The following is a 24453-nucleotide window of genomic DNA, read 5'->3' on the forward strand; positions in this document are numbered from 1 at the left end:
CAGGAGTCAGAAAAGAAACCCACTGGGCCATGGGGGACAGAAAATTCAAGCATATCACTACAGGGTGTTCCTGCAGGCTGTCTTTGCGTTTTGGGGCTGGGGTAGGGAAAGGGGGTGGGTGTCCCCGGTTCTGAGTCCACTCCAGTCTCCCCACCCCCAGGTCTGCTCTTGTTGGGCTGTTACTCCCATTAGCCGGAGTGCTGCTCTCAGCCAAGTTGGCTCAGCTGTTTCCCTCCCAGGCAGGATTCTGAGCCCGTGGAAGTCACCCAGGGTCAGAATGGAGCAGACACCTCACAGTCCATCAGCCCGTTCCTACTCCAGACCCTGTTGCTCCTGAAGCCAGTGCTTCGGAAGGGGCTTCTCCCTTTTCTGGCAGCAGCACCAAGTAAAATCCCCTTTCCTAAGGGACATGGGAGGGAGGCCACAGATGAGAAGGAGTCACACATGTGGCTGGCCACCTAGGAATCGAGGGGCTTGGAGGGTCAGGGGCCAGCCCTCCTGTAGACTTGAGGGGTTCTCCCTCCTGGAGTGTGGAGGAGCCTACAAGTTCCTCCTCCTCCTCTTCTCAGTGTCTGTTGGTCCCCTCCCTGGGGACTCTAGTGCTGGAAATAAATGATAATAATGACAATAACAGGCTTCCCGCCTGCCAGGCCCTGTACTGAGCACTCTACCAGGATCACACCTGCTTAATGCCTACCACAACACCATGAGGGTACATGGCAGGGTTACGCCCATTTCACAGAGGAGCAAAGTGAGACATCCATCTGTTCATTCCTTGAGTATTTTTTTGGCAGCTACCATGTATATTCTTCAAGATGCTGGAGAAACGTCAATGGACAAGGCTAGCAGGTGTCTGTTTTCAGGGAGCTAGACTAACAATGGACAAACAAATGAATCAAGAAGTCAGTAATCTCAGCTAGGGCTGTTGAGTGTGAGCCAGTGATGGGAGTGGTCAGGGAAGGCTTCTTTTTTTTTTTTTTTTTCCAGTGAGGAAAATTGGCCCTTAGCTAACCTCTGTTGCTGATCTTCCTCTTTTTGCTGAGGAAGATTGGCCCTGGGCTAACATCCGTCCCCATCTTCCTCTATTTTATGTGGGACGCTGCCACAGCATGGCTTTTTGTGTGTGTGTGTGTGTGTGTGTGTGTGTGTGTGAGGAATATCAGCCCTGAGCTAACATCTGTGGCTAATCCTCCTCTTTTTGCTGAGGAAGACTGGCTCTGGGCTAACATCTGTGCCTATCTTCCTCCACTTTATGTGGGACGCCGCCATAGCATGGCTTGACAAGCAGTGCATTGGTGCACGCCTGGGATCTGAACCCCGGTCTGCCACAGCGAAGCACGCGCACTTAACCACTGCGCCACAGGGCCTGCCCCACAGCATGTCTTGATGAGCGGTACGTAGGTTCTTGCCCGGGATCCAAACCTGCGAACCCCGGGCTGCTGAGGTGGAGCGTGCGAACTTAACTGCTATGCCACTGGGCTGGCCCCGGGGAAGGCCTCTTTAAAGAGGTGACATTTGGGGGGCCGGCCTGGTGGTGCAAGTGGTTAAGTGCGCACACTCCACTGCGGCGGCCTGGGGTTCGCCGGTTCGGATCCCGGGCGCACACCGACGCACCGCTTGGCAAGCCACGCTGTGGCAGCGTCCCATATAAAGTGGAGGAAGATGGGCACGGATGTTAGCCCGGGCCCTGTCTTCCTCAGCAAAAAAAGAGGAGGATTGGCAGATGTTAGCACAGGGCTGATCTTCCTCACAAGAAAAAGAAAAAGAGGTGACATTTGGTCCAAGCTGGAGGCATGGGATTCATGACAAGCCAGGGCGAGCTGGGATTATTGGGGTGCAGTGTCTGATGACGAAACACTCAGGCTGACGGGGCTGTGCCTCCTCATACAGCTCAGCTCAGGGAGAGCAGAGCTGCCAAATGCCCCCTGCCCGCTCCAGCTTCCCTCTGCTAACTCTGTCCCCTGCCCCACCCCTCCCCCATTGTTCTTGTCAGGTCATCTATGACTTTGGTGTTTCCTTCATCGTCATCCTTGTGGTCTGGGCCGGCTGCTCCGGGCTAGTTTTCCTCAACTGCTTCTTTAACTGGCCCCTGGAGCCCTTCCCGGGGCCAGAGGACATGGACTATTCGTAAGTGGATGTACTGTCTGCCCTGCTCCCCTCTCCCGCCCAGGGTCCCGGGCAGCACTGACGGACACTCTCCTGTGGCCTCCAGGGTGAAGATCAAGTTCAGCTGGCTGGGCTTTGACCACAAGATCACAGGGAAGCAGTTCTACAAGCAGGTGACCACCGTGGGGCGCCGCCTCAGCGTGGGCAGCTCCCTGAGGAGCGCCAAGGAGCAAGCGGCGCTGCAGGAGGGCCACAAGCTGTGCCTGTCCACTGTCGACCTGGAGGTGAAGTGCCAGCCGGACGCGGCAGGTACTCGCTGCGCGGCCACACCTTCCAGTCCTGCCTGAGACGTCCGCAGGGGCATCTGCACCCACACCCACACCCTGGCCACGGGGAGGGGATGGCCAATCCAGATCTGGAAGCCACAGCCTCAGCCCCCCTCACTGGGGACAGCACCAGCTAAGGGCTTTGTGGGTGTCATTTCACTTAATTCCCACTTCGTCCCGAAAGGGTAGGCAGCACCATCTGCCTGGTTTCCAGATGAGCACACTAAGGCTCAGAGAGGGTAAGGGGTTCACCCAACTCATTTCACAACTGGGTGACCCAACTCCAGCACCCGTACCCTTGACCTCACACGGGCCCGTCCTTGCATCCACCATGGAGTGATTTAGTCACCAAATCGGGCCTCTCCTCCCCATGCGCCCGGCCCCTGGAGGGGGGTGGGCTCTGGGCCACAGCGGTACTGGCCCGGGCCCTCCCTGAGTGCCCATGGCCTTCTTCCCACAGCAGCCCCCTCGTTCATGCACAGCGTGTTCAGCCCCATCTTGCTGCTCAGCCTAGTCACCATGTGCGTCACACAGCTGCGGCTCATCTTCTACATGGGTGCCATGAACAACATCCTCAAGTTCCTGGTCAGCGGCGACCAGGACATAGGTAGGTGGCCCTGGAACTTGGTGCGCAGCCCCACAGGAGGGTACCCTGCGAGCGGTGGTCACTCCTGCCCGCCTGAGGTCAAGCCCACTGCCTGGCTGGCTGGAAGGGCTTAGGCTGGGCCGGACCAGCAGGGCCGTGAAATGGTGAAATCCAGGGGACTGACTGCTTGTCGGAGCCATTTCATCACAGCCAACCCCAACTGTTCCTTCACATCCCCGTCAGAGTTTCCCGGTTTAGGAGGGAGGGGAGGACTAAAATAGCTACATGTGTTTGGGCTGTGGGGTGTGTGTTTTTCATTGCCTGAGGGGGACAGTGTGTTTGTAACTGAAAACATTGAATAGAACAGAGTACACCTGAGAGCTTGTTGAAAGATGCCAATCAAACCCAATGCCAGGAATCTCCTCCCCCCACAAACCGCAGAGCTGGCACATGGAGAGGCTGGGTGTCCAGGTGGGGGATGGGCCGTCACGGCTGGAGACTTAGGAGCAATTGGGCCAGCACTGGGATCTGTGCCCTGAAGCGGGAAACAAGGCCAGGCAGAGGTTTCCTGTATGTGATCCAGTCGAGGCTTGTTAAGTCTGGTAAACAGAACTGATAACCCACATGCCACTTTCCCAAAACAGCACAGAAGGTCCTCAGCTGATTAGAGGTTTTGATTCTACAAAGAAAGTCAGAACTTCCTCAGGGCCTGAGCTGAGTCAGCTTTAGTCATCCCTAAGTGGGACAAACACATTCAGTAAATCATTTTTATTGCAATCTCATTGGTGTGCAACTTTTTTGTGGGTTTAATTGTTTTTCCCTAGGGGAAGATATCCTAGGAATCAAATACAGTTTTTAAAGGGGACAAGAAATCCAGCCTTAACAAAAGGGAAAGATGACTAAGGGACCCAGACAGCACTGGCTGCACTGTGAAATGGGAGTCCCGTGGTGAACTGAAGTGGAGGAACACTCACATAGTAAAGGCCATAACGAGCCCTACAGCGAAAAATTACCTGTTTAGCTTTGTTTTAGCCAATAATGTTCCCCCAAGTTGCTGCCACAGGAACGTTTTATTTTATTTTATTTTTTTTATTTATTTCATTTTTTGTGTGTGAGGAAGATCAGCCCTGAGCTAACATCTATGCCAATCTTGCTCTTTTTGCTGAGAAGACTGGCCCTGAGCTAACATCCCTGCCCATCTTCCTCCGCTTTATGTGGGACGCCGCCACAGCATGGCCCGACAAAGTGGTGCGTCGGTGCGCGCCCAGGATCCGAACCGGGGCCGCCAGCAGTGGAGCGCGCGCACTTAACCGCTACGCCACAGGGCCGGCCCCCACAGGAACGTTTTATTATATAACACTCATTAAAATCTGTGAACTGGGGGCCGGCCCGGTGGCGCAAGTGGTTAAGTGCACGCGCTCCGCTGCGGCGGCCCGGGGTTCGCTGGTTCGGATCCCGGGCGCGCACCGACGCACTGCTTGGTAAGCCATGCTGTGGCGGCGTCCCATATAAAGTGGAGGAAGATAGGCACCGATGTTAGCCCAGGGCCGTCTTCCTCAGCAAAAAAAGAGGAGGATTGGTGGATGTTAGCTCAGGGCTGATTGCCTCACAAAAAAAAAAAAAAAATCTGCGAACTGCACTTTGAGGAAAGCTGATGTATCATGTCTAAATACCTTCTCTTATAAACTCTCAGGCCCAGAGAGGTGGAGGCCTGAAGTGTGCAGAGAAAGGCCCTCACTGGCCCTTGTAAGGCAAATCTCCCTGCTCCTAAGTCATGGCCTTTTACTCGAGTTCTCTGAGAAATCTTTTGCTGCCCAAGAGGAATTTTTTCCAACTGTTTCCCACATTCAGAAAGTCAGTTTCAAGAAGTTGAGGAAGTTGGGCCAGGAAATTCGGTCTGTGGCTAACAGGGCATTGGTTTTGCCCATCCTGCTCCTGTGAGCTGTTCGCCAGACACCCATAGCCCGGCTGTGCCCAGAGGGGCTGCCTCAGGGTCAGGGAGCTGGTGGAGTGGAAGGGAGCCCAGCTCTGGCTGTGTGGGGGAGACTCATGGTGTCAGATGCTTGGCTGGGTGTCAGGGTGGATTCTTTGACCCCTCCCACCCTTGGAGGGTAGCAGGAGGTAACCATAACAGAGAGTGTTACCAAGGGCCTCATGACAGTGCGGGGCCCTGGTTCTGCCGCGTCTTCCACACCCACGCCACTTCCCCATCACAGTCCCCAGCGAGGTCACAGGCCTGATTCACCAGCCTTCCTGTGACGAGGCACCAGCTGCACATGACTGAGGCCCCAGCAGACAGGAAAACATCAGCAGGCGCCCGTGCTGGGCCCTCTCCTGCGTCCGCTCCCAGAAGCCTGGCTTGAGCTCTGCCTCCCCGGGCACCCTGAGAGTCAGGTGTCAGGTCTCGGTGGGAACGGTGTGTGCGCTGGGCCCAGAGCTAGCCTGCCTCCACGCCACATCTCCCTATAACTACCTGAGATTTCTGCTGCTAACCTCGCTCCTTTCTGCTTTTTCACTTTCGCTTTCTCGATGCAGTGATGGCCACTGGTAAGCCGGGGGGATTGTGGGAGAACACTGCAACATCCCCTCCCAGCCAGTTCTGTTCAACCAAGAAACACCTCGCCTTGAACTCCAAACATCCCTCTTGGCCAGAGCTGTGGGTGGGAGTGGGACAGTCAACTTTCAGCTTCTGTTTGCCTGAAAAATCCTATTGTAATTTTAAGGCTTTTTGAAGAGTGAAGCCCTTACGTCAGAGCCCCTGTGAGTAGTGCCTTCCTGTTATATTTCTAGAGGCAGAAAACTAATGGCCAGTCACACACAAAGCATCAGTCCTAAGCATTGGTAATTTTGTGGTTCCCAAGTCATAGAGACTTCCTGGAGCTTCTGGGGAAGGTCATTGTGACATACTGGATTTCATTAGCTGTTTCTTGGAAACAAGCAGGGGATTTGGAGAAGAGAGTATGGTGGCCTGCCCCTTGCTCCAGCTTTGACTTCAGAGGTTAAAGTCTCTGGGCTCCCCTGACAACCCACAGGGACGAGGGGGTCTGAGGAAGACCCCAGAAGGGCCTGTGGGGTCTCAAACTTTGCCTAGTCCCTGCCCTGGGCCTCTGCCAGCAGCCCCCGTGACGCAGTTCATCTTCCTCCCCAGTTAGCCTCTACACCTCCATCTTTGGTGTGCTCCAGCTGCTCTGCCTGCTGACAGCCCCTGTCATTGGCTACGTCATGGACTGGAAGCTAAAGGAGTGTGAAGACGCCGCCTCTGAGGAGCCAGAGGAGAAAGATGCCAACCAGTGCGTAGGCAGGGCCTGTGCCCCAGCCCCCGGCCCCTAGCCCCTGGAGAAAGAGACCCATGGAGTCAGGTGTCAGGCAGGGACAAGGTGGGTGGGTGAGGTTTCAAAGTCAGCAGGAGTGGCGCGGGAGGGGTCTGTGCACAGCTGCTTTTGCAAGGATTTTAAGACACTTGCTCACTCAGCTCAGCGCACATTTAGGTCTCTTGCTTCTTTATGGAAATTCTTCAGTGTGCTAAAGTTCAGGGAGCACTGAGCTCAATGAAAGAAGGGGAGAAGCCAGAGGATGTCTCTGTGCAGACAACTGGATTCAAACCATTCTGCCTTCAGGCCTGCTCTCAGACCCGCAGCACAAGTAGCACAGTGGGTAGATAGACATCTTTACACAGTCCTGTTTGCCTACAAGGTTTACTCCACTCGGTGTGAGTAGTAAGTGGCTATAACCGTAATATGTGTTGATAGACTTGTTCATGATTGTGATGATTAAACAAGGTACTGGAGCCCTACTTTATATAAGGGTTGGGCTCTAAGATCAGAGGATGAGTTACATGCTGTCTTCTATGACTCCACCTTAATATAATAAGCTGCTGTTTATTATATCAGGCCCTTTGCCAAGCACTTAATGCACACTATCTCAGTTAAGCCTCAGCACCGCGATGAGGTGTGTCCTAGCATTATACCCATTTCATAGATGAGGGAACTGAAGCTAGCAGTTTGAGGAGCTTGCCTGAGGTCACATGGTGAGGAAGTGGTGGGCCTGGGCCTCCCTGCACCTCTCTGAGCACTTGGCATTCATTCTTCCATGTCCTACAATTGTCCATGGGGTGTCTGTGTGGGTGGTGAGACTAGAATCAGTAATAGTGAATTCACAAGGAAATAATTATAGAGACTGCTCTGTTATCTAGGTCAGATCCTACAGCCAGGAGGTTGTTTGTGCCCATTCCAGTTCCATCTGCTGCATATTTGTTTCTCCTTCACCCCCTCCTGCCCCGCAAGGGGAAATCCACTCACTCCCTTATTTGGCTTCTCATCTGATTTATCATCAGCTCCCTGTGGGATTTGGGTGAAGTTGAAGCCAATAGTGAAGTGAGGCTTTGCCACAACCTTAACTTGGGCACACTCTACTCCTTCCCTCCCCATCACTGGAGCTCAGTCGTCGCTGAAGCAGTGCAGTGTGTTGATGACCGTCTTCTCAGATCTGACCTCTCCACTGAAGTTGACACTCAGAGCTCAGTCGAGAGGGTGCAGTGGGGAGTGTCCCTAGTGGTGGCCCAACCCCAACAGTCCCTAAAACGTGCTTGGGTGGTCTCTGAGTCTTGCATTGTCCACAAGATGTGTCTCCCTGGGCCTGACTTCTTGGGAGAGCCCATCCTCCTCCCGGGAGCCCCCAGCTCCTATGTGTGTTCTGTATTTCCACAGAGGCGAGAAGAAGAAGAAGCGGGACCGGCAGATCCAAAAGATCAACAACGCCATACGGGCCTTTGCCTTCACAAACCTGCTGCTCGTGGGCTTTGGGGTGACCTGCCTCATTCCCAACCTGCCTCTACAGGTGGGTATAGGGAGAGGGAGAGGTCAGGTGGGGTATGGGATAATGAGACTAAAAGGTGCATGATGTGTCATGCAAGCTATCAACAAAGAAGATGGTGATTTTTCATTCATTTAATCCAACCAACCAACCAACCAGCCCGCCATTATTTATCAAGGACCTTTACCTGCCAGGCTCTGTGCTCGATGCTGGGAGTGAGCTGTAAATGAAACTGGGATTGCTTTTCACAGAATACTCTTCTCTATGAATCATATCATTTTTCTTGGTCTTTTGAGCATCTTGCATGCCATGGATACAACCATCATACCATTTCCCGGAACTGTGGGGGCTAGTTGTGTGGCTGCTTGTTTTGCATTTGCTCAAACGGCTGAAATCTGATGTTCAAAGAGGTCTGGCCAGTCTGTGGCATTGGTAGGAACATTTGCTTCTCTGGTACAAGAATGCCCACAGGGTCTCTACGTTGTAGAGACTGAAAAAAGACTGATGATCACTTGGCATCTGGGTTCAAAAGCCTAATTCCTTTGCACAAGATTTCTGATGCTTTTGAAACCTGACTTTTGGCAGAGATTGTGAGCAAGGTAGATTTTGTCACCTGCCTAAGCTCCACCCTTAGGTCCATGAAAGTGTTCTAGCCCCAATCCCCAAATTTATGAGCTTTGAAGGGACGTGAGTTATGGCATTGCTTCCAGATGGGTGTAGCCCAAGTCCAGATGGTATCTTGGGCCAGGTCCAAGAGGAAAGCGAGAGTCCGTTCCTTTTTGCAAGTGGCCACAGGTTGAGGTACGTTGAACACCCAGGTATGCAACGCCCACGGGTACTGTGATGCGTATGTGCTGACACTGTGCGTGCAGGCCAGAGTAAGCCGTTGGAAACTTGTAGCAGTTCTGGGTGGGGGTGTTGTTGCATTCCTGGTGCCCACCCCCACCCCGGCCTCCTGGTAGCTGCCCTCTCTGCAAGACGCAGACCCTTGCCTTGACCACCTTGTCCAAGAGGCAGTGCTCAGTGGAAGACAGTCATCTGCCTTTGTTTTATTTAGTTCTTATTGAAAGAAAAATTATGAAAAGGCCACAAAACCTTGGAAGTGGAAAAGAGGAGCCTGCACGAGTATGTGCATGTACATTCGGGCACAGCCCTCTTTCAACTCCACAGAGAGCAGCCCCTGCCGCCTCCACTGCCCATATTCCTGGAGACAGGTCCTGGCTGCCCAGCAGGATGGCAGAGCTGTGTGCAAAAGGTCCTGGTGGCAAAGTGGACAGCTCTTGTGCCTCTCAGAAATCATTAACAAGTGCTTCTCGGAGCTTGCTGAGCCTGCCAGCTGCAGCCTTCTCGAGAAGCAGAACTTTCCTAGCAAGAGGAGAAGGACAGCCACCTGCCAATAGGGCCCGGGAGACCTCTGGGCACAGTCCTTGGGTCAGCAAAGGCAGGAGATCGAGTCATGATTAGTGACCTCCTACTTCGTGCTGCACCAATATATACAGCAGGCTCTAGGTGGGGGCGGGGGGGAGCCCTAGTTTTTAGCATTTGTCAGTTTCCATGGTGTAAATACTCTGATCATGGCTGATTTCAACCAATATGATGTCACCGATTGTGGAGTTGGAAAGAGATTCACAGTAACACACCATCATGTGGTGTTTCCACCGTACATATACAATAGACATTAAAAAACCTTAAGAGAACAGATAATAGTAAAACACAGTAAAATAATTAGGACATGATGAGTTTTAAGTATTCATTACCTTTGCTTTTAATATAAATTTGCTTAATTGCAAGTTTATAAAATTTAGTTTTTAGTAATGACTGTGTTTAACAACTGGCTCACAAAATTCCTGAAAATTCAGGAATTGGCCCTGGAGAGCTGGTAAGAACCAACTCCAGGCTGCCAGTGCTCCTTTGTTCAGAACCCCAGGAACTGTGGGGTGGGGGAAGAGGTGAGGGCCTTCACAGTCTTCTGCTCATGCTCTGCTTTCCCTCCCTCAGATCCTCTCCTTCATCCTACACACGATTGTACGAGGATTCATCCACTCTGCTGTTGGGGGCCTGTATGCCGCCGTGTAAGTCCTGGGAGCTGTGGGTGGCCTAGTGGCCAAGGGTGAAGGAATGACCTGAGGGAGGTTTGTGGTGGGACTAAGGTCGTGAGAGGAGCCAGCTTGCCCCCTCTTCTTGCATCAGGTGACAGGTACCAGGGCTTCTGTTGGGTGTTTGGGGAAGGCCATACCTGGCAGGAGGTGGGTCAGTGGGCAGACAGCTGGTTGCCCACAAGCTTTGGCATTTAACACGAAGTCAGTTCTCCCAGCCAGGGTCAGTGCCCAGGTGTGGCTCATTATTGCCTTGGGGACAGCTGCTCAGCCGAGTCCTGGGGCTGCCCCTGGCTGCTCATGGGAAAGGCAGTGGTGGGTTCTGGCTGCCCAAAGCTAAAAGTTGACGTTCAAATGGCCCTCAGCAGGGGCAGTGATATGGATAACTGAGCCCAGGACGTATCAGACAGTTCTCACCCAGAGCCTCAAAGGGCCTGATTTTGCCCATAGCCTCCTCAGGCCTCGGCTAAAGGAAAAGGAAACCTGCCTCCTCTTCCAAGAGGCCAGAGGTGCATAAGGAACCACAGTTGTTCCTTCTTCTTGGGCTGGAGCTTGGCTCAAAAACTGGAACCCAGACACCCACCCGCTGTCTCTTTCTCACTGAAGACTAGCTTCTTCCTTGCTGGGAGCCCTTTCCCACCTCTGGGGCCACAGAGCGTGACGTTTGCTGAGATTTTGCTAGAATTTCAGCATCTCTCTTCCCCTCTCAACTGCATCCCACGGGGGTCATTCCAGGTCTGCGTGTCCCCCACCCCCGCAGGCATGGAGGAAGTTGCGGCTGCCCTGGCAGGGTCTGAGGGAGTACTGAGAGCTGTGATGCTGAGTTTCCGTGATTACACAATGCTCCTCTGGACGAGGGTACAGCAGAGCCAGGCCCAGACTCCAACCTGCTGCCTGGCCTGTTTCCCAAGCTGCGGACTCCTGCTGGCAGTACAGTTTCCACTCAGCTTGGCCAGACACCCATGGGCTCAGGACACACTTGGGTGGGGTGGGGTCCACCCCAGAGTCTTGGGCCTCAAGCTGGGCTGAAAGAGAAATTTACTTTGCAGGACCGCTCAGCAGAAAGTAATCCAAGGGTGGGCACCCACCATTCTCTGAGGCTGTTCCTGCCTCTTCTCTGGCACTGAAGGTGCAGCCTGAGGGCACCAGTGCACCTGGAGCCAGGCTGAGGCCGAGGAGCACTTGGAAAGCTTGAGAGTGGCACCTGTGGTGACAGGTTCTCTATTGCCCCGGCAGGTACCCCTCCACCCAGTTTGGCAGCCTCACAGGACTGCAGTCTCTGATCAGTGCACTCTTCGCTCTCCTGCAGCAGCCTCTGTTTCTGGCCATGATGGGTCCCCTCCAAGGAGACCCTCTATGGGTAAGAAGGGTCGGGGGACAGTGGGTTACGGGCATCTGCCCCACTCTGCTGACTGGGAGCTGGGAGGCATCACTCAGGGGCTTCCTGAGCCCTGAGGACAGGCAGTTTGGAAATTTTTTAGGACCGATTCGGGGTCCCCTTGTGAACAGTGGCTGAGCAGAAGGAGAAAAGTGTCCTTTCTGGACTTGATTTTGGGATAAATAGAACCGAGTTGCTGTCCCCGCCCCTCCTGTGAGCTGGGATTCTTCACCAGGTGCTATGAGCTTGTCCCAATCTCGGCCCTGCCCCTGGAGGTTCAGATCAGCAGGTCCGAGGTGGGGGGCCGAGGCCCTGCGGGCTGCTGAGTGGCCCATGGACAGCTGGGGAATTCTGATGCTGGAATGTGGAACAACTGGCCCTTGGATCTCTTGAACCTTCCAGTTTCAGTTTTTCCTTTCCTCTCCTGTGACCTCCTTCCCTTTCCTAAACCTGAGTGTGAGGAAAGGTCTTGAGCCGGGCTCTGCAAAGACCTCGGCCCCCACCTGGTCCCCTGCCCCATGTGATGGCAACTCTCATCCCTGCCTCTGCAGGTGAATGTGGGGCTGCTGGGCGTGAGTATGCTGGGGTTCTGCCTGCCCCTCTACCTCATCTGCTACCGGCGCCAGCTGGAGAGGCAGCTGCAGCAGAAGAGGGAAGACGACAAGCTTTTCCTCAAGCTCAACGGCTCATCCAACCGGGAGGCTTTTGTGTAGCACCCAGCACCTCAGAACTGTGGGCTCCTGCCCTCGCTTCAGTGACTCACTGATGTCCTCCTCCCCACCCCAGAGGACCCTCATGCACCCCCAGGATCCTCTCCTTCACCATGTTGGAGTCCACGCTCCCTCCCAGGGCCCTAGTCCTGCCTCGGAGCTCTGCAGTAGGACAGGAGAGGGCCCAGACCAGACGGGCAATTTTCCTACTGCTGGAAGCAGGAGCTGCCCTGGGCTTTGCTGTGCCACCTTCGAGGGGCCCTGGGACCTTGAGGCTCCATGGTGCCTGCAGGAGGAATTAGGAGGCTCTCTTCCTCAAGTGTCTGGATTCTGCCTCTCGCCAAAGCAGAGGGGTCTGCCATCCGCTGCCTGCCACCTGCCCCTCGACTGCATGCCCACTGACCACGCCTGCCTGAGGACAAAGGCTTGCACTGTCTGCACCCCCCTCGCCTGGCCCCTCACCTCCTCCCCTGGCTAGTCGGAGGCTGCCTAAGGAAGGAAGGACCCGCTTCCTGTTGTTGGTGCTAACTCCTTTGTAATTCCAGCCCCCCGTGGCCTGTCCATGGCCTGTCCTCCCATTAAAGGCCTGCGGAGAAGCCCCCCTGGCTTAAAGCCTGGGGAGGGGATAGAGGGCTGGCTGGTCACACGGAGCCATGGATAAGGCTGTTCAGCAGTCTCTCACCTCCTCTCTCAGGGCCTAAGTGGGGAGCAAGTTTCCACTGCCACCCTCCATCCAGTCTGTGACCTGAAGGGAATTGAAGGGGCCCCAGTAGAGCACCCCCTGACACCCAGCTGTTTTTGTGGGGGTGTAAGTGAGGCTGTGGCTGACAGACATTGAGGTCCAGGCCTGGGTAGGGAGGTGGATTTGTGAGGGGCTTAGGGGTGTGTGTACATGGGGGATGTGTGTATGTGTGATATGTGTGAGCAATGTGTGTGAGGTGATGGTAGGTAGGGGCTCTGGGTGTCTCTCCTTATCCTTCCGGAGCCGCCCAGGGGCCAGCCAGGCCTGCAGCAGGCCCAGCAACTGAGTGAGCCCCGCTCAGGGCCTGGAGCTTGTCTGAGCCTGTGGGGTTGCAGCGCCCCCTGCTGGCAGACTCCCCCAGAGCCCTGGAGCAGTTTAAGCGGGAGAGGCCGCCCTTTCTGTGCCAGGCAGGCCTGGCTTACCAACCCACCCAACTTGACTGTCCCCAGAAATGTGTCTGAGACTTGTTGGGAGTGCTGAGAGGGGTGGGTTGATTTTTAGGTTTATAGTTTTGTTTTTTTGCCTTTAAGTTTTATCAGATTCCTTTTTATAAAGCAATAAATCCATTTTCCTCCTGGTAAAGGACACCCCTGCTAACATATCAGTTAATGGCTACATGTGCCTGTTTTATGCTTGAGAAGAGAAGGCAAGACAAGACATCCTGTCACTGGCCATCCCCAGTCCTGCGCAGCTGCTCTCCATCTCTGAGTGATTGCCGTCTTGGGAGGGGCAGTGGGCCAGGAAAAGACCTCCCCCACCTCACCTGCAGACTAACTGGGCTTGTGCAGACATCTTAAAAGCGGGGGCCACTCCCTCCTCTGCTACTTGTCCCAGCCAAACAGGCTAATCCTGACCCCCTGTCATCCCCTACCCAGATTTCCCCTCACAGGTCAACTACCCTGAGGGTTCAGGATACAGGGGGACCGCAGGAGAGTCTCAGGCTCAAAAAGACAGGCAGAATGTGGGGGTTGAGGGATGGAGCCCGGGAAGGGGCAGACCCAGGCCCACATTCAAGCTCCGCATTAACAGTCGAGCACCTTGAACACACCTAATCTTCCTAGGCTTCAGTCCACTCGGATATTAAAAACAAAAGATATTTGTTTAAAACAAAAAGAACTAGATCAACCTTTCCTAAAGCATTCCTCAGAACACTAATCCTATGAGATATTAATGGTTATTCTAATTTAAAAAGCAAGTTTTACAGTCAGATTTGGGAAATGCTGAGTTCAAGGCAAGTGTGTTTGTTTACAGCAAGCACTGGCAGCACTTTCAGCGTGCTCGTGGACTTTGTGGCTCTCCAAGAGGGAGTGTGGTATGTTCTGAGGAGTGGTTTTCACAGTCAGAGCCATCCTCCAACTATGGCCCCATGCCCACCTGCAGCAGGAGCTCCTGGGCTGCTTGTTAAAAATGTAGATTTTGGGTCTTCCCTCTGACCTAGAGGGAAACTAATGTCTACATTTTGCTAAGCCCCACCTGGTGATTCTGGTGCCCCGCCCCCCTGAAGTTTGAGACCTAATGATGAAGAGGAGTGAGGTTTGGGGAAATGCTGATTAGCCAGAGCCCTTCCAGCTGGGAAAACATTGAGGTTGTATAGACATGGCCTATGCTGTCCCCAGCAGTGCCCTGGCCCAGCCAAAGTGGGAGCTGCTGCCTCTCTCCCACCCACCCGCAGGGTGTGGGCACTTTGTGGAAAGAAGGAGGCACTGAAAAATGAGAGTGCAGGGTGGGAAACAGGCTAGGGCCAGCTATGCCTGGGGATTAAAGGCATGAACGTGGGAGCAGGGAACCAGATGGCTCAGGTGCCACCTGCACTCCCACCCCTTGACAAGGGCCAGTCATTCTGCTCTGACTATACAGAGCTGGTGGCTTACATATTTTCCTGTTATTACTGAATCATGATAACAATCCAGGAGTTAAATAGATACTATCATCCTCATTTTACAGCTGGAAAAACTGAGGCCCAAGGAGGTGAAATAACTTGCTTAAGGCTAGAGCCAGGACTCACATATGGTTCTTAAGTCATTGGAGCAGCCAGGGCCCTCTAGAGGACATACCATGAGGCGTGGCAGCCCCAGGGGCCGCCAGGCCTTGGAAGCAGGGCGGCAACAGCCTGAGGAAGGGAGCAAATCCAGGCATGGTCTGCATTTCTTGGAGCCGAGAGCTTCCTCGGAGAGTGGGGTGAGCTCTACTTAGTAGAGTCATCTTGGCCCTGGAGGCTGGTGAAGTCTGGTCACCCCACACCTAGAGGGGAGTGCCCTGGGATAGGGAGGAGACCACGGGCTGATCAAAGGCAGAGGGCACCAAGAGGCTGGGGCCCTCCGTCTTCCCTTTGTCCTCCAGGCTCCTGGTGGGAAGGAGCAGGAAGTGATGAGGCCCCAAGGTTTCTATCAGAGTGAGGAAGGGGGCTGGGCCAGCCTCAGGAGCATTGCCAGGAGCCCCTTTCCTCTCTGGTCTCCCTGAACTCGGGTCTAGGCCTTCTTTTGTGGTTGGCTTCCTCCAAATCCCCCTGGCCTCTGCCTGCAGCTCCCACACCTGGGCCTGTACTAGGGAAGGTTCCGACCCTCCTACAGGCCACAGGTATGGTTGCAGGCCCTTGTGGGTTCCTTTCTGTTTTGTTCCGTATCCTGTCCCGTCTTGTACCCAGTATCAGCCTGGTCAAAAGAACTTCTGCTCCAGCCCTCCTCATCATGGCCCTGGGTTGTGTGGTCTGAGGAGGGCATCACACTGCCCTGTGCCCCAACGACACCGAAAACGGGGGGGCATCCAGTATTGGGGGTACGTGTGCAGGACTGTCCCAGACGGCAGCACAAACAACACATTCATCCCAGTGGAGCTTTTGATGCACTTTGATGTCAGCCTGTGTGAACTGGAGCAGATGTGCAACTGGGGTGGGTGATGGGGCTGGGGTCACGCTGTGGGCATCCTATGGTGAGGGGCTGCTGTCAGAGACCTCTCAGAAATCTCAACGGGATCGGGCTTCAGGGCTGTTTAAGCAACAGCTCCCTCCCTCTGAAGGATAATACGGTGGGTTCTCATGGGCTCTTGGGGCAGTGAGGTACCTTATCTGTTCCAGTTACCAGAGGCCCAACTCAAGGGTAGAACCCATTTCCCCCAAATATAGATCGTGGGATAGGACGACGAGGAGCCCAGGACCCCCCAAGTGAGGGGGTTGGCTTTTCACAGGCTGCAGTCCTCGCCTGGGTGGGGGGGTCAGGGTGAGTAGGCCGGCTCTATGAGCCTGTCCCCAACCACCCCCTGTCCTGACTCACCCCACGCCCTGGGGTGAGGATGGAGCTCCCTGAGTATCATGAAGGAGGTGCAGCCTCCTCCACTTGGGTGGCCTGCCAGCATGGAGCCACCCTCTATGCCCCTTGGTCTCTGCAGAGAGCATGTCCAGTTCTGAAGTTAGTCATTCTCAGCCTCCTGGGCAGATCTGAGACTGAACTGGGGTCCCTGGCAGCTCCCAGCCCCCCGACCCTTCCCACAGTGAGGCTCCATCACCCTGGGCTGAGGAGACAATGAAGGGAAGAGCAGAGGTGAGATGCCCCTCCACGTACTATCTCGGTGACCTTAGGCAAGTCGTGAGCCTCAGTTTCTTCACCTGTAAAATGGAGGTCACACCCTCACCGTGAGGTTAGGTGAACTGGACCTAAAGCACTTGTAGTAGTAGACCTGGCACTTCATAGGCACTAACAGGTAACAGCATTATTCTGACCCTGGAGGAGAGCAGATAGCACAGGGAACAGACCACCCCCGCCCCCCATCCCCTCCCCTATCATAGGACACCCACTTTAGGCAGCTCTGACTGGGACAGACTCGTGGCTAAATAAAGGGAGTGAGGCCTGCTTCTGCTGACTGCTACCCCTCTTGGAACCCTTCTCTAAGCAAAGCCTTAAGAAGTTGTCCCCTCGTTTGCTTTTATGTCTTTCACATTGCGGTAAGAGACTTGGCCAAAAAGCTTCTCAAGATAATCTCTAAATGGTGGGTGCTCAGGCACTCAGACGGGTTTGTTGTGCGGGGTGACCCAGATTATGACAGGCAGCCCCTCCACACTACCTCCTGGTAAAACCGCTTGGCCATGCCTCTGCGTGTTCGTGTGTGCGCGCGCGTGTTGAAGTCTGAGATGTGTTCCAGGCGTGTCAGCTGTAGACATGTTTAGAGGAGTGTGTAGGGGCTTGTCTGTGTGCCTCTACCTGGGTGGAGGAGACGGGGAGGGTCTTGCCTCGCAGAATCCCTTTCCATTGCTGGAAAGGCCTAGGCAGGCCCTGTCCTAGGACTCAGCCCAAGCCCTCAGTGGGGACCTGAAGGGTCCATCTGTTCCCCGTGTTAACCACTGTCAATGCAGTGTCACTGACAACTCAGTAGCTGACCCTGACTCTTCCTGCCCCTTTGCTGTTTCTAGCACCTGGCTTACTTCCTGGCACACAGTAAGCACTCAATAAATGTATGCTGAGAATGACTAAGAACTGTTTCCTCCTTGGTTCCTGTCTCTTTCTCCCTAAGTCACACATCCCCTTAGCCCTTGTCTCTTGCCCAGATTCCTTGTCACTGGTCTGACACGTGTCTTACCCCCACCCTTCCCCGATGCTGCCTTCACCATGGCCCAGCTTTGCTGGTTTGGCCTTCTGCACCGCCACTTGAAGAGGTGGGGGAGGACAGAGTAAGGGGCCTCTTGGGTGAGAAGACCAAGGCTGCCAGTGAATTCTGGTTCTAAGGGAGGGAGCTCATCCTTGTCCCTTTTCTTTTGTCCTAAGGCAGTGGTCGTGGGCATGACTGCTCCTCCTACAGATTTCCCACCAAGCTGGCCACTCCTGCCAGGGCCCTGGGCAGTGGCAGCAGGCGGGAAAGAGCCACGGGGCCTCCCCAGAGAAGCGCCAGGGAGGGGAGGGGAGACCTGATTGTCTGAGGCCTGGCCCCTGACCCTGTGTGGGGGCAGAGGGCTTGAGGCCCAGGGGAGGAATGTGGATGGCCTCAGGGCCAGTGGGGGAAGGGATGAGCAGTGGCCCCCCCACTCCCCTGCACAGCAGAGGTGCTAGATGGATGTGGGTGGGGGCTGCTCCTTGTCAGGATTGCAAACTCAAAAGCTGGGGCTCTGGGGCTGGCTGGGTGGCAGTGGTTAAGTGTGCGTGCTCCGCTTCAGTGGCCTGGGGTTCACAGGTTTGGAACCCAGGCACGCACCATTGCACCGCTTGTCAGGCCATGCTGTGGCAGCATTTCATATAAAGTAGAAGAAGATGGGCACGGATGTTAGCCCAGGGCCAGTCTCCCTCAGCAAAAAGAGGAGGATTGGAATCGGATGTTAGCTCAGGGCTGATCTTCCGCACAAAAAAAAAAAAAAAAAAACTATGGCTCTGCCACTTCCCTCTGTTGTCAGCTTTCATTTTCCCGCATCTGATGGAGACAGCGCAGAGAACTATATCTCTTGTATAAGTAAAGCCACAGCATCAGCTCTTTGGTGATTCTGGGGCAGCTAGACCTTGACCTCCATGCCAGGGACACAAGAGGACTTGGTGGGGACTGTGGGGACCTGGAGGCCACAGCCCTCATCTAACGGGACAGCCTTGACACAGTTCCAACCAATTATGCCCAGGTGGAAATGAGCCCAGTGTTGCCAGATCTTCTGATTTTTTTAAGAGAAGCTGGAAATCCTGAGTTTATATAAAATATCCCCAATTTCAAATGTTGGCTAAAAAAAATTTTTTTTAAATATCACAGCTGCTCAGATAGCTTCTAACCCTTTGCAGGCCAAACACCACCAGAGGTAGAGAAAGAGAAGAGGAGGAGGTAAAGGGCCTCCTTGCCTCTTTTGGGCGCCCAAAGCGACCACTATTTCCTCAACTCCAGCAGCGGCTATACTCGTCTTGCATTAGATTGTGGTCCTACATGGGCTGGGACCTTCTGCTTTTACCTTTGTCTCCCTGAGCCAAAGAGACAGCACAGAGAACTATTTCTCTCTCGTATAAGTAAAGCCACAGCATCAGCCTGGAACATGGTGAATGCCGTTGAGTGAGCAAATGGGTTCAACACTCCAGTCTGGCTTCCAGAGTGGCCCCCAGTCCCTATTTAGGGACAGGGAATTGTCAGGCAAAGTGCAAGGCAGAGTCAGCCTGCCCTCACAGGCCTGAGTCCCTGCCCACAGCCTGGCCTGGCTGACACACTCCTCTGCCCAGTGGGACGAGGCGGGCAGCCAGGGACATGCATTTGTCTGTTCTTTTGTCTGGTGTCTGTCTCCCCACTAGAATGAATGCTCCTTGAAACATGCTCTGCCTTGGTCACTGTGATACCTCCAGTGCCTCAAATGATGCCTAGCAGAGAACAGCTGCTCAATAAATATTTGGAGGATGAAATTTAAAAAGAGAGAGACAGATAGAAATAAACCAAAAAGAGGCTGAAACAGACTGAGACAGAGGCTGGGAGAAGAGCATGCTGTCACCAGCCAGGAAGGGACAGAGCAGAAGATGGAAACAGTGAAACAGTCTCCCCAAGATACCCAAAGATGGGTTACAGGTGTGGCTGTGGCTGAGGCAGTGACAAGGGCCAGCCAGCCAGGATTAACCGTGCAGGGGCCAGAACTGTAAGATGCACAGACACGAAGACAAAGGTGAGAGAGAGACCAAAACAGAACAGAGAGAGCAGACAGGGGAAAGGGAGAGAGCTGTCAAGAGAAGACGAAAGAAACAGGCTGAAGGGGCATTACGAGAGTAGGTGACAAAGGGCTGGGGAGAGGAGAGAGAGGCCCAAAGAGGAGAGAAAGGAAGAGAGGTAAAGAGAGAGAGGGAAATGCAGAGAGACAGAGAGATAATGAGAGATATTGAAGAGAGACAGAGGGAGGAGAGACAGAGATACAGAGAAGCAGAAAGAGAGACAGAGAACAAAAAGAGAGGGCCAGCCTGCTGGTGTAGCGGTTAAGTGCGCACGCTCTGCTGCGGCAGCCCAGGGTTTGGATCCCGGTCACGCACCGACACACTGACGCACCGCTTGTCAAGCCATGCTGTGGCGGCATCCCATACAAAGTAGAGGAAGATGGGCACAGATGTTAGCCCAGGGCCAGTCTTCCTCAGCAAAAAGAGGAGGATTGGCGACAGATGTTAACTCAGGGCTAATCTTCCTCACACAAAAAACGAACAAAAAGAGAGAGAGAGATGAGAGGTACAGAGGAGGAGACACAGAAAGAGAGACAGAGAGGCGAGATAAAGAGAGATAGACAGAGATATAAAGAGACATAGAGGAGAGACAGAAAGAGAGAGCCAGAGAGATGGAGATAAGATAGAGAGGTACAGATCGAGAGAGAGAGAGGGAGAGAGACAAGGAAAGAGAGATGTGAGAGACAGAAAGATCACTGTGACACTGGAGATTCCCTTCTTTCTCTCCTTTTAAGCCTGGACCATGTAGAAGTAGCTTCGAGGGGCAGTAGTGTCCCTCCTCCCTTTCTCATAACACCCCAGTAATAACACCATGGAAATGTGCCATGCATGGCACATAACTGCTTTACGCACACTGCTCCCCCTACTGATTCCCAGCAATCCCACGAGGCAGGCACTGTCATCATCCCTATTTTACAAATGAAGAAGCTGAGGCACAGAGAGGTTAAGTAACTTGCACACGGTCACACAGGGGGAAGTAGTAGGGCTGGGACTCCAAGGTATTAGGCACCAGAGGGTCTGTTCCACAGTGGGGCTGTTGGCTCACAGTGGGGCACAGGTGGAGAGAGCTGTGGCCCCTGCATGTCTGGGCTAACTCTTTTTTTTTTTTTTTTTTTTTTGATGTTTTAATGGTTTCTAACATTGTGAAATTTTGGGTTGTACATTTTTGTTTGTCCATCACCATATATATGACTCCCTTCACCCCTTGTGCCCACCCCTCACCCCCCACCCCCCCACCCCCACTGCCCCTGGTAACCACAGTCCAGTTTTCTCTGTCCATGTGTTGGTTTATATTCCACATATGAGTGAGATCATACAGTGTTTGTCTTTCTCTTTCTGGCTTATTTCACTTAACATAATACGCTCCAGGCCCATCCATGTTGTTGCAAATGGGACGATTTTGTCTTTTTTTATGGCTGAGTAGTATTCCATTGTATATATATACCACATTTTCTTAATCCAATCGTCTGTCGAGGGACACTTAGGTTGCTTCCACTTCTTGGCTATGGTGAATAATGCTGCAATGAACATAGAGGTGCATAAGCCTCTTTGGATTGTTGATTTCAGGTACGTTGGATAGATTCCCAGTAGTGGGATGGCTGGATCATAGGGCATCTCTATTTTTAATTCTCTGAGGAATCTCCATACCATTTTCCATAGAGGCTGCACCAATTTGCATTCCCACCAGCTGTGTATGAGGGTTCCTGTTTCTCCACATCCTCTCCAACATTTGTTGTTTTTTGTCTTGGTGATTATAGCCATTCTAACAGGCGTGAGGTGGTATCTTAGTGTTGTTTTGATTTGCATTTCCCTGATGATTAGTGATGTTGAGCATCTTTTCATGTGCCTATTGGCCATCTGTATATCTTCCTTGGAGAAGTGTCTGTTCATTTCTTCTGCCCATTTTTTGATCGGGTTGTTTGTTTTTTTGTTGTTCAATTGTGTGAGTTCTTTATATATTATGGAGATCAACCCCTTGTCTGATGTATGTTTTGCAAATATTCTCTCCCAGCTGGTTGGTTGTCTGTTCATCTTGATTCTGGTTTCATTTGTCTTATAAAAGCTCTTTAATCGCATAAAGTCCCACTTGTTTATCTTTTCTTTAGTTTCCCTAGTCTGGGTAGGCATGTCATCCGAAAAGATTCCTTTAAAACCAATGTCAAATAGTGTGTTGCCTATATTTTCTTCTATGAGTTTTATAGTTTCAGGTCTCACCTTCAGGTCTTTGATCCATTTTGAGTTAATTTTTGTGAATGGCGATAGCACATGGTCCACTTTCATTCTTTTGCATGTGGCTGTCCAGTTTTCCCAGCACCATTTATTGAAGAGACTTTCCTTTCTCCATTGCATGTTCTTAGCACCTTTGTCGAAAATTAGCTGTCCGTATATGTGTGGTTTTATTTCTGGGCTTTCAATTCTGTTCCATTGATCTGTGTGTCTGTTTTTGTACCAGTACCATGCTGTTTTGATTACTATTGCTTTGTAGTATGTTTTGAAGTCAGGGATTGTGATGCCTCCTGCTTTGTTCTTTTTCTTTAGGATTTCTTTAGCTATTCGGGGTCTTTTGTTGCCCCATATAAATTTTAGTATTCTTTTTTCTATTTCTGTGAAGAATGTCATTGGGATTCTGATTGGGATTGCATTGAATCTGTAGATTGCTTTAGGTAATATAGACATTTTAACTATGTTTATTCTTCCAATCCACATGCATGGGATATCTTTCCATTTCTTTATGTCATCATGGATTTCTTTCAATAATGTCTTGTAGTTCTCATCGTATAGGTCCTTCACCTCCTTGGTAAGATTTATTCCTAGGTATTTTATTCTTTTTGATGCAGTTGTAAATGGTATTATCTTTTTGAGCTCTCTTTCTGTTAGTTCATTATTAGCATATAGAAATGCAACTGATTTTTGTAGATTGATTTTGTACCCTGCAACTTTGCTGTAGTTGTTGATTGTTTCTAATAGTTTTCCAACAGATTATTTAGGGTTTTCTATATATACAATCATGTCATCTGCAAATAGTGAGAGTTTCACTTCTTCGTTACCTATTTGGATTCCTTTTATTCCTTGTTCTTGCCTAATTGCTCTGGCCAAAACCTCCAGTACTATGTTGAACAGGAGTGGTGAGAGTGGGCAGCCCTGCCTCGTTCCTGTTCTCAGAGGAATGGCTGGGCTAACTCTTATACACACCTGAAGCAAAGAAGCAAAGCTTGCTAAAGTAAAAGAGACGTGAAAAAAACAGAACTAAAAATAAAATGTGGAAAAACAAAATATACAGGCTTTGTTCAGATGCCAAACTTACCTAAAAGAAACTACAAAATAATATTTTTTAGATAATTAGGGAAATCTGAATATGAACTGGAGATGAGATGATATCAAGAAATTATTAACTTTGTTAAGTATGATAATGGCATTGTGGGTTTGTAAGAAAATATTCGGGCTGGCCCCGTGGCTTAGCGGTTAAATGCGCAGGCTCCGCTGCCGGCGGCCTGGGCTCGGAACCCGGGCGTGCAACCACGCACCGCTTTTCCGGCCATGCTGAGGCCGCGTCCCACATACAGCAAGTAGAAGGATGTGCAGCTATGACATACAACTATCTACTGGGGCTTTAGGGGGAAAATAAATAAATAAAATAAAATCTTTAAAAAAAAAAAAGAATGTTTCAGAAAAGAGATGAAGCAAGAATGGAAAAATGCCATCAACAGCTGAATCTAGGTGATGAGGACTGGGGGTTCCTTAAGGCCCTCAAATGGCTGCCTCTGCCCATGGAACAGGGCACAGTTCTCTGGCGTGGCTCTCAAGGCCCCATGCTCAGTCTCACCTGTGTGCCCACCATATGGACCACTCAGGCTCTAACCACAGGCTTTACTCTGGCCTCCCCACCCCTTAAATTCCACTCACCTAGAATCCTGCCTCTGTACCTTTGCAAATGCTAGTTTCCCCGTGGAGATGCCATCCCCTCTTCCTAGCCCCTAGTCCCTTGTCCCGGGACTCTTCCTACCCCGCTCCAGCCCAGCAGGCCGCTCCTCAGACCTTCCCCAGCATTGTTCCTTGTGTCATACACGTTCACCTTTATCACAAGCTACCTCCAATCACTACGTACAGTTTCCTGCAAGTTTGAGGCCCCGTCTCCATTTGCATTTTATTTCCCCTGGTGCCCAGCACAGCCCTCCAAGCTCCCTTATCTCAACTCATGACTAAGAGCCAGCTTAGCAACCACGCCTCTTGTCATTCAGGTCTCAGTCCAAGCATTGCCTCCTCTAAGAGCCTGACCACCCAACTAATGCGGCCCGCCACCGCCCATAGTCACCCGTCCAGCCTCTTCATAACATTTACCGCTACCTGTGGTCATTTCTTTCTTTGTCTATATTCCAGTTCCTCCCACTAAACAAGGGAAGGACCTCATTCTTCTTGGTCACCCCTGTATCCTGAGTGCCTAGAAAAATACCAAGGACAGGGCCAGGAGCTCAATCAATATTTATCGAGTAAATGAGCAATTGTAGTTTTCCCAACTAAACTGCAAGCTCCCAGAGGGCAGGAGAGAGCCAGCACACAGCAACTGTTAAATAACTATTCACTGATATTATGTAGGAGAAAAATCCCTATGCTGGGGGGTCAGGGGACCAGGGTCCAGGCCACTCAATCTTGGACTTTGGGTCATATGTCTTCTCTCGGCCTTCCTTCGAGGGGCTTGGGATTGGATTTCTGGGGCAATCCATACTCCCACTCTAGGATCTGATGAATGAGTGGCCAACACATGCAATACTCAGGGCTGCCCTGGGGCACCAGTCACAGCTTGACAGCAAAATGGCCACCTGCTCCACCCTCCCTTCCCAAGTCCTTATCTTGGGCAGTCCACTCACCATCACCCGGGTGCCCCTCAAGTCCAACACTGGAGTCATTCATTATCTACCCCTGTGCAAATCTGCCTTACCTGTGTTCTCCTGAAGGCAGTACTGTCCACCCAGCCTCCCAGGCCAGAAACCTGGGTAGTTTTCTCCCCTCCTTCCTCACTCTCACTCTCTCAGTCAGTCAACAAGTCTCGATGATT

At 52.2% G+C, this 24453-nt stretch overlaps 1 protein-coding gene across 2 annotated transcripts in view; it reads left to right on the top strand.

Annotated features, from left to right (window-relative positions):
- The window catches only part of SLC43A2 (solute carrier family 43 member 2), a 37647-nt gene extending 25332 nt beyond the window's left edge, over positions 1-12315 (top strand). For both annotated transcript variants that reach the window (XM_058560135.1, XM_058560136.1), the window contains exons 7-14: positions 1994-2127; positions 2213-2415; positions 2893-3039; positions 6167-6308; positions 7725-7854; positions 9829-9902; positions 11163-11286; positions 11856-12315. In XM_058560135.1, the coding sequence (XP_058416118.1) occupies positions 1994-2127; positions 2213-2415; positions 2893-3039; positions 6167-6308; positions 7725-7854; positions 9829-9902; positions 11163-11286; positions 11856-12017 (1116 nt within the window). In that variant the 3' untranslated portion in view covers positions 12018-12315. The remainder of the gene's footprint in view (positions 1-1993; positions 2128-2212; positions 2416-2892; positions 3040-6166; positions 6309-7724; positions 7855-9828; positions 9903-11162; positions 11287-11855) is intronic.
- The last annotated feature ends 12138 nt before the right edge of the window (positions 12316-24453 follow it).

The sequence above is a fragment of the Diceros bicornis genome, chromosome 18 (assembly GCF_020826845.1).
Source record: "Diceros bicornis minor isolate mBicDic1 chromosome 18, mDicBic1.mat.cur, whole genome shotgun sequence".
NCBI lineage: Eukaryota > Metazoa > Chordata > Mammalia > Perissodactyla > Rhinocerotidae > Diceros > Diceros bicornis.